The sequence below is a fragment of the Eurypyga helias genome, unplaced genomic scaffold (genome assembly GCF_000690775.1).
Source record: "Eurypyga helias isolate BGI_N326 unplaced genomic scaffold, ASM69077v1 Scaffold52085, whole genome shotgun sequence".
Lineage (NCBI taxonomy): Eukaryota > Metazoa > Chordata > Aves > Eurypygiformes > Eurypygidae > Eurypyga > Eurypyga helias.
In genome coordinates this window covers 1806-11153 of record NW_010253107.1, presented here as the reverse complement: position 1 = coordinate 11153, position 9348 = coordinate 1806, and the positions used below count along the sequence as shown (strand labels likewise).

Below are 9348 nucleotides of genomic sequence, written 5' to 3'. Positions count from 1 at the left end.
GCTCCAGGCTGCAGGGAGGTTTCCTCTGTGTCCCTGGCCGGTGCGGGGTGCTGGAAGCCTGGCTTCGCTCCGCTGTCCTGGTCAGGACGGGCGCATGAGGTGGGTCTGGGATGAAGCTGGGGAGCGTGAGGTGCGTGCGAGGGTGTTGGGACCAGCTGTAGGTGAACAAGGGGGCTGGGCTCACAGCACAGGGGCTGGATTTCCTGGGCTGCTGCAGATCACAGGGCCGCTTGGATAGCATGTGTTTTCCATCCCGGAAATCAGCACCAGGTTTTCCTAACCTTCATGGCAACGCTTCCGACCTGAGGACCCAGCGTGTTCTGGAAAGGGAACTCCTTTTTTTCCACCACTGAGATGGCACCAGCCTTGTCTGCGAGGAAGGCAGCAGCCTCCATTCCTGCAGGGGAGAGGCATGCCCAAGGTAAGCCTGCTGCAAGCACGAGCCTGCACCCTCCTCCTTGGAAACCTTTTCCCCTTCCAGGTGAGGAGAACAAACCTGATGTAGTGCCAGCGTTTAACTGCTTTTCTGTGCAATTCTGGGCTGAGGTATTTAGCCCCCCCCTTCTTCATTCTCATGCACTACGCACCCAGATATCAGGGAACACAAAGAACAGCTGCTGGTTGTGTACAAAATAGTTCCTTTTCTGTGCTTTACCCCCTCACTTTCCCAACGTTTCTGGGGAACTCTGGAAGGGAACTCTGCCCAGTGCTCCTCGGAAGGACAGTGACCTTTATCGTAAGGCACATTTCCCTTTCTCCATGTCCAGGAACTGTTTATAGCTCTCAGATTTTCTGGCTTTCAGAGGAAAGTGTGAGTGCGTGCTGTGTAACGCACACCCCCACCAGCGCTGGGGAGGAATCCAGCCTGGCAGTGAATGAACATCCCTCCCCTGAGGGTCTCGAGTTAGTCTGCACACGCAGCAGAAGTGGGTTTCAAGGCTATCACTGATGGCTCGATACCCGCTCCAGCCTGGTACCTACGAATGAAGCTCCTACAATCACCAGATTCTTCCCAGTTGCCAGCTCTAAGATCTTCCTGGAGCCTTCTGGGGTTTGGAGGATGCACACGTTCTGCAGGTCTGCACCTGGGACTTTGAGGGGGCTGGAGCTGAAAGAGAGAGAAGCCAGGTATGTCTCATGATCGGAAATGGAACGGAAAGAATGAAGGGGGGAGCACAAACCCATGCAATCTCTTGGTTGTGTCATCCATCCTGTCCTTTTACCTCATCTCCCCCTCACAGGTCTCTAGAAGACCTCCAAACCCTCTTGTCCTGCCTCAGATTCTGTGTGTGGCAAATGCTTTGTGCACTCACTGGCTGCCTGTCGCAATCAGCAGCTGATTGTACTTCTGAGAGGACCCGTCCATGAAGCGGACCTTCTGTTTCTGGAAGTCTACTGACACTGCCTGCAGGAGAAAAAGAGGCAAAGATCAGACAGGTACCTGCTGTCGTCCTGCCACATCAACCCCTTCTGCTTGCCTGTGACTGCGTGCCCTATTTCTGGACACCCAGGTGAGATGAGGGATGCTGGAGTCCTCTCTCTCACTTCCTACAGCCCCTAGACTTGAGGAGCACTGAGTATGACTGCACAAAATCTGGGTCCCTCTGAAGGGTGTGCAGGTGGCTTCTTTCAAGGGTCACCCTTGAAATGTGTCCGTGGGTAGCACAGAGCAGTGTTACCCCCAAGGCCTGCACACCATCCCTAGCACCGGCCTTGGGGTGCTGTCCCAGAAGGTAAAGGGTGTATTTCGGCAGAGCCCTAATTTCTATAAACGTGGAACTGTGACTGCAGGTACGGGCATCCCCTCCCCATGGCAGGGACAGGACCGCCCCCCGAGGACTGAGCTCAGCTGCTCTTGTACCTCTTTCTCTGTCCAGACCTCTATGCCACGAGCATCGAGGAATTCGGGTTTCCTCAGGTAGACATCCTCAGCTTTCAAGTCCATTTCCTGGAAACGAAACAGAAATATGAAATAAGGCACTTGCAGCCAGCAATGCTCTCGCAGTGTTCTCTGGGAAGTAGGTTTGCATAAGAGGTACAGTTTGCATTAGTAAGTCACAGCTCCCCACAGTGCCCCATCCCCACCGTCTTCGTGTCCTCACTTGAAAAAATGCATCAACTCAAACTCTGATGGGAAGAACTCGGTGAGAAGGGGATAAACCCATTAACTAATGGTGGACTCTGATCAAAAACTTCCTGCGGGGAAGAAGGGACATGTCAGCTGGAAATGATCCCCCTTTTCCTTGTGGGTGCCTCAGCACTGCCGGAAAGGCTCGCTCGCTTGCCCAGTCTGGTCCTGAGTGTGGGCCACGTCCCTAATTCACGTGGGGCACCCAGGCACGGTCCTGCCCTTCCCACGTACAAACCTTGCTCAGTTTGGACTTGTCATACGGAACATGCTTCTCCTTGGTGGCCACGATGATCCTGCCAGTAAAGCCCTCTTGGCGAAGGGTCTCTGCGCACACCAGGGCAGCCACACCTACAAGAGATGCTCGTCTCACCCCTCTAAATGTCACTGGGCAAGTCCTGGAGAAGAGAGTGGCAGCTCACAGCATCTGCGGGGGGGCACAGTACAGACTGCTTCACTGACCTCCCCCTACAAGCAGCATCGTGTCCCGGTTGAGAAGGCATCGCCTGCTTGTGTCCTTCACTCTCAGGCTGCTTTCAAGATCCTAGAAAAAAGCGAGAAACGCTGAAATCATGCCTAGCCCAAGGTGCTGCCTGTGCTTAGTGACGGCAGGTAAGGTCAGTACCTTCTTTTTTCCTGTAACAAACACCTTTCCGTCTTCCACCGTTACCTGCAGGGTTGAAAGGGGAGTGCGTTAAAGTGCTGCGTTCAGGAGGTTGTGGTAGGAGCTTTCCTGGGACGGTCTGCTCTGGTATACCCAGAGTGACTTGTAGGGATCTTGGATGTCAAATGATGCTGAGGAGCTCATGAGCTTTTCTCCTCATCCCAAGGGCACTCAGGTAAATCCTTTTTCCTTTCCAAAAGAGCTGTGCTGGCTGCGATGCGTACCAGGATGTACCTGCATCACCTTTGACTGAAGGCAGCCTTAGGACAGGGAGTTACATGACCCCAAGAAATCATCCCATGGGTGACCTGGACCACAGAGCCATGGCCAGGGCAGGATCCTTTCAGTTGGTGTCAGGAACATGGAGTTTGTGGGAGTGAATGAATCCAAGTGGTGTGGATGTCATGGCCCAAGCTGTGGCTGCCCCATCCCTGGAAGTGTCCAAGGCCAGGCTGGATGAGGCTGGGAGCAACCTGATCTGGTGGAAGGTGTCCCTGCCCATGGCAGGGGGTGGCACTGAGGGGGCTTTAAGGTCCCTTCCAAGCTAAACCGCTCTGTGATTCTGTGATCCAAGCTGAGAGGAGGAAGGGACAAGAAGTCACCTTAAAGCAGGGAAGGCAATCCAGCGAAGGATACTCCTCAATGTCTCCGGTTTGGATGTTAAAGCAGGCGCCGTGCCAGGGGCAGCGCAGCCTCTCCCCTCTCAAGACCCCTGCAACAGAACAGCCCCCCACAGCCTTGCAGCCAGAGCTGACCCCCCTGGCATGGCTGCTCCCCTGCCCGGCACCAGGTCTACCTTTGCTGAGCGGGGCACCGTAGTGGGGGCACTTGCTGCCCAGAGCGCTGAACTCCTTCCTGTTCCTCACCAACAGCACCGGGTAGCCGGCCACCATCACCTCCCAGAGCCTGCAGGAGAGGTGGGTGTCCCAGGGAGGCTCGGCTCAGCGCCTCGCTGCCCCCTCAACCATCAACATGGCGTCTGTTGCCATCGTGATGCCACCCCTGTGGCCTGCGGGCCAGGCCTCGGACATCCCACCCCGCCGTCTACTCACTCTCCATCCCCAACGTCAGCCTCCTTGCAGACCTCGGCGGTTATGGTGTCATTGCCGTCCATGCCGGTGCCTGTGGGCGAGAAGAGGGAAGGGTTGGCCGCCATGGATGCTTGTAGGCGCTTTCGCCCCTCGGCAGACGGTCCTCCCCGTGCGCCCTTGTGCCGTCACTGCGAAATCCCACCCCAAAATATAGGGCCACCGCTGCCCCGGCTGGGAGCAGGATAACACCACATGCTCAACGGGGTCCCAAACTCCTGTTACTGCAGGCAAAACCCCCACAATTGGCAGAAAACACACATTTCCCCACTTTTTCAACTTTGCTTCCAAGCCCAAAGCCCATTTCTCTGCCCTTTTCTCCTCCAGCTTAACCCGTTTTTCTGTGTTCAGCCCCGCGTCCCATTAAACTCAAGCGCAGCACAGGGTGAGTGAGCAAACGTGTCTTGCGACAGTCAGGTTGCACATAAATGCAATTATTTATGGTGAGGTGCTGCCACCGTAGCCTGTGGTTCCCCCAGATCAGGGTCTGAAGAGCCTCTTCAGCCTCTCCAAAACCTCTCCAACATTTGTGAAGAGGTTTTATTTGCATTAATTGCCATGAAAGCAGTAATTCCTTCTCAAAACGCCTCCTGGGCTGAAAAAGAGCCAAAAACCCTGGTCCTTAGTGCTGTCCCTGCCTTGGCAACCAGCTGAGAGGCTGGTCAGAATTATCTGGTTTGGAGGAAAAAAAGCAAGAAATGGAGCAGAGAAGGGTCATTCGAAGCAGGTTTTGGTGCAGGGTGGTGACTCGCCCCTGCAAATCCCCAACACACTGCTGCCCCACCCCCAGGTCCCTTAGGAGAAGCGTTGGTGGGTACTCACCCGGTTCTGCCATGGGGGTCTCCAGCACCCGTCCACCGAGTAGGAAAGCCGCCACCGTCCCCGAGTTTCTCCTCCACAGAGGTGACACCCCCGCGTGCTATCGCAAGCGCTCTCCCTGCCGCCAGCCCACGGCTGGGTGATGCTCGCCCCGAGTTGCACAACGTCCCTCTCCATCAGGAGACGCAGCTCCTGGAAGCAGCCGCTTGCCAGCGGAGCCTTATCTGATTTTTTTGCAACTGGTCTGTGCCTGATTAGCTGCATTTAGCTCAGTTTAGAATTGCAAAAGAATTGAGGGCAGGTAGGAATTATGGGGCAGGTGTGGCCCAAAGACTGGGCACATTGTGTGCAGTGTGAACAGACACTTGAGTGGAAGCAGCCGTACCCCACTGCAGCATCCCATTGCCCCCTTTCTCGACGGAAAGTGCTCTAGCTCAGTGCAACGTGCATTTGCAGCACTTGGGAATGATATTCCTACTTTTTACATGTTTCTATAATATTTTAAATTATTTAATTTGGGCTTTTCATAAGAAACAGCCTCTCTCTCCATTGATTTTTAAGGAACGTGAAGTGTTTGGCACCTCTGCACGTGCCTTACATCCCAGTTCTGCTCCTGCACAAGCCTGTTTCAGCCCAGCTATGTCCAGGCACACGATCTCGCTGTTTAGTCCAGGAAGGATAGCACAGAGCTGCTTACGGTACTATTTTTGCAACAGAGGGGGAGTTGCAAAAATAATGGGAGTAACGCCTACGCTGTTTGTATCTACTCCAGTTCTTATCTCTATATCACAGTCAATATGTTTCACAACCTTAAAATACGTCTCAAAATTTAGAGGGGGGAGGAAGTTACTAGCAGCGTGCTTCCATCATTTTCCTTGCAGAAGCGGAGCTTTGCAGGGACCATAGCACAGCATCTTCCCAAATCCAGTGCGGGGCAGGGATCAAAACCCGGTGGTGGGCACGGCCTGGAGAAGAGGGAACGCAGAGGGATGCTCGGTAAGTGCCAGGTGACTTATTTGCGAAGCCGCTCGCTTCATCAGACCCGCCAACCTGTGAGCACCCACCTTTCGGTGCCGGGGCGCTGCCGGGTAAGGAGCGCTCGTAGCCCACGGGCGATGCACGCCCATGATGGGTGCAGGTGCGAGGTATTTTCTCACAGAGCCAACGAGCAGCTTTTGGGCTCTGCCTTCCTGGCCAGGCGCCTGAGTGTGAAGCAATTTGCTGCCGAACGTCCCCGTTTAAACTCTGTAATTATTCCCCAGAAGCGTGTTCCCACGTGGAGAAGCAGCAGCCCTCGCGGAGGCATTCTCTGACTCAGCAGAAATGGCTGGAAAATGTTCGCTTACGGATGAAAGCTGCAATGTGCCGGCGAAGGGGCAGGTACGAAGGCGCGGAGCTGCGGGTGGCTTCGGGGGGAGGCAGATGGAAGCTGGTCCTGTACAGTGGCATTTACACTGCCTGGCTGAGCGGCTAATTCGGCTGCTGGATGCTGCTGGATGTACCGAGCACCCAGAGAAAGGCTTTTGTAAAATGCCAAGGGAGAAGGGTGAAGCGGAATCCCCATCTCTGGTGGTGACGGCCAAGGATAGAAAGTTGAAAAGGGCATTGGGTGCAGGAGGGAAGGTTTCGGTTAGCTGCAGGGATGATGCTTGTGCTTCTGCCTGAGCCTGGTCCAGCCTGATGATGTCCAGGCGATGATGTCTCTGAGTGCCAGCACCTACGAATGTGCAATATGCCCTCGAGGGATTCAGGCAATGGGGTGGTGTTGGAGGCAGATTTTTGAGAAGATGCTCCATAAGCAGCTTTTGGCCCTCTGTTAGGTAACCCAGAGCCGGACACCCAGAGTGGTTGAGACCTTTGCTTGTAGCACACAGCAGGACGTCACGTAGGAAGGAAGAGAGGCAAGGAAGCAGCGTCCTCAAACACGAACAGAGCCCAGGTAGGCATTGGAAATCCCTGACCAGACCTGCCGCCCACACTGGTGCTGACTCACACGAGCTGCTGAGCTGCCCTCATGTTTGATTAGGTATCTTTGCTCTTGCTGTGTCTCTCCAGTGTTGTCAGCACTCCAGAAAATTCGAGTTTGAGGGTGAAGATCCATGGGGGTAGCTCTTCTCCCTTCAAGTCCCTACTACCATCAGCCGGTGTGGCATGTTTCATCATGCTGTAGTGCACTGCATGGATGTATCCTTGTCCCACCCTTGCTTGCCCCCAGTTTGCTCAGATCAGGGTTCTTCCCCTGCCCTAGCAGACCTGCCAAATTTTAACCAGGCGTTACCCACAGAGTCAGATGTTATTGAAAACTGTTCAGGCGCAGGAAGAGGAAGCGAGGTGAAAACTGCAGCAGAGATAAAATGATTAATGGGACACCATGCTCAGAACAGCTTGGTTTGTGATATTAATAACAGGAGAATTCAGGAGGGAGCCTAACCTGATCCAAGCTGCGGAGCCAGCAGCAGCAGGAGACACAGTGCGGAAGCTCCTGTGCTTATATTCGGAATGCAGGAGGAATCGAGTGGGCTCAGCAACGTGGGACGCTGCACGGGGTGGGTTTAGGGGCTGTGGCATGCTTGTGCCTTGCAGAGCGCGTTCTGAACCTGTCTGAATTGCACAAAAGGCATGTGGACATCAATGCATCATGATGCAACCAGAGAACACCTACATATCCGTCAAAAATCACTTAAGACTGAGAATGCTGAACTAAACAGGGAAAAAAATGTTTATCCCACAAGAGAAGAAGACATGGAAAAGGAAATACTTAGTGAGAATTAATTTTCTTACAAAGAATAGTTATATGTGTTGTTTCACATTTTCTTCCTAAGCATTCCTGTCTGGCGACAGTGGGAGCTGGGATACAAGCTGGGCAGAGCCTGGCCCGTGTTTCACTGTTCACCACAAGGAAAGGAGGAACCTGAAACCCTACTAATAGCAGCAGGTAAACCATTCAGGCAAATTCGAAGCATGTGAGCTACTGAAAGCAGAGGAGAAATATGAGGAACTGCCCGTGCTGCTGTGCTTGTAGGGATTTTGCCCGTCATGGTTGTTTTTTTAATCCCACTGTGTACCTTTGCAACAGGAGTGAGAAGGAGAGAGCACATCCCTTGTGCAACCAAACCATGGCAGCCGGTCCAGCCCCAGCCCTTGGGAGACAGCTGAGCCCACAGCATCCTTAGGGATGCTGTGCGGTTGTCACTAGTTTCTCCAACAGATCCCTTGTGCCGAATCCTGAGGGGAAAGAAGAGACTTCCAGTCCTGGGAAAAAGGATGGTGGGCAAAAGCAAGAGCAACCAGCCATGGGGCTGTTAATCGTGTAGGCAAAGCAGGCTCGGCCTGGCTGGCTCTGGCTCTCAGGTGAGGGGGGGCATTTGCACGCCAGGCTGCAGAAGGCAGTGGGCTGGGGGGCTACAGCGGGCTGGGGGGCTGCACCCACCCAGTCAGGCAGCAGCTGGCAGCTGGCACCAGAGCATCCCAGTGCTGTGAAGCCTCCCAGGAGATATATTATTCAAGGAATGATCTCAGGAATGATGACCCACCTGGGCAGCAAACACCCGCAGGACTGGTCAAAACACAGGGGGAGGGAAGAGTCTTCCCCTCTTGAGGTCAAGCTTGCAAGGTGGTAAAAACTCCCTGTGCTGTCAGACCCTCCTCCTGCTCACTGCTCTAGCAGAGACTGATGTGCCTGTCTCCCGTGGCTACAGCGAGTATATCCCTAGTTCCACCTGGAGAATGTCCAGCTTCCAAATCAGGAAGGTGTTTCTGGCTGGAAGGGGTAGAAGCTCGAGCCTGCATTGCTTTCAGCTCTCTTCACAGCCACCTCTGCAATGCCTGGGCACGCTTTGCTGTACGTGGTGCGCGTTTGCACAGTAGATCCTTTCACAAGCGTGGAGGTACAGACTTTCTGAATGAAAATGTGGATATATAGAGTGAAACTTTCCCATATTGTCCTACTTCCTATGGCCTAGAAGATAGAGCGGTGGCATACTTCAGATAGGGATGAAGAGGATAATTAATTAAAGTTTGGAAGCCAAGCTGTTTGATTTGTTTTGAGATCTTGGATTCCTCAAACCCTTTTAGGTGTGAGCCAGGTCTGGCATTAGACAAGCAGATGGGCTCTGTGCCCCTCTCTGGCTGGAGAGAGGCAGATTAAGGGAATGAGGCTTTCCAAAACCAGGAGCATGACTTTTGCCAGGAGCACCGTGCCATGTCAGGAGCTCCCACATCTGCTGGCTACATCGAGCCCCGGGCAGCGTTTGGGAGCAGAGCAGGCTCCTGCTTGTGTAAGGGACAGTGGAGCTGTTAAAATGCAGCTAAACTCCTGTCCAGTAGTGGGGAGCATCTAGGGGAGACAGCGTTCATTTGGCAGAATTCATATAGGGGATTATCAATAAACTACCAGCTCTTTACTGTGGGAAATGTGTTCTTTTTCACAGATGTGCTGCAGAGAAACTCCAACCTCTGAGAGGGAGAAAAAGCTGTCGTCCAGCTACTGAAAAAGCTGCTGTATCCTCGATTTACACCCCAGTTGCTGCTGTAAAGCCCCTGCTATGGGATTAGCTGTGGGTCCATGGCGTTCCGGGATGAACCTGGGCATGTCCCTGCTGACTGGAAGGAGACCCCTGCCCTGCTGGGAGCAGGCACTGGCAGCGACC

General features: G+C 53.8%; 1 protein-coding gene across 1 annotated transcript; it reads right to left on the bottom strand.

The window, feature by feature from the left end:
* Positions 1–267: 267 nt before the first annotated feature.
* LOC104504845 (apoptosis-inducing factor 3-like) lies at positions 268–3906 on the bottom strand (the record flags this gene model as incomplete). The annotated part of the gene is made up of 10 exons (XM_010152548.1): positions 3845–3906; positions 3589–3698; positions 3395–3504; positions 2754–2798; positions 2591–2672; positions 2367–2479; positions 1862–1948; positions 1314–1405; positions 978–1108; positions 268–397 (listed from the first exon to the last, which is right to left on the bottom strand). Coding segments are annotated over exons 1-10 (962 nt in total), but the record flags the coding sequence as incomplete, so codon positions are not given.
* Positions 3907–9348: the final 5442 nt, after the last annotated feature.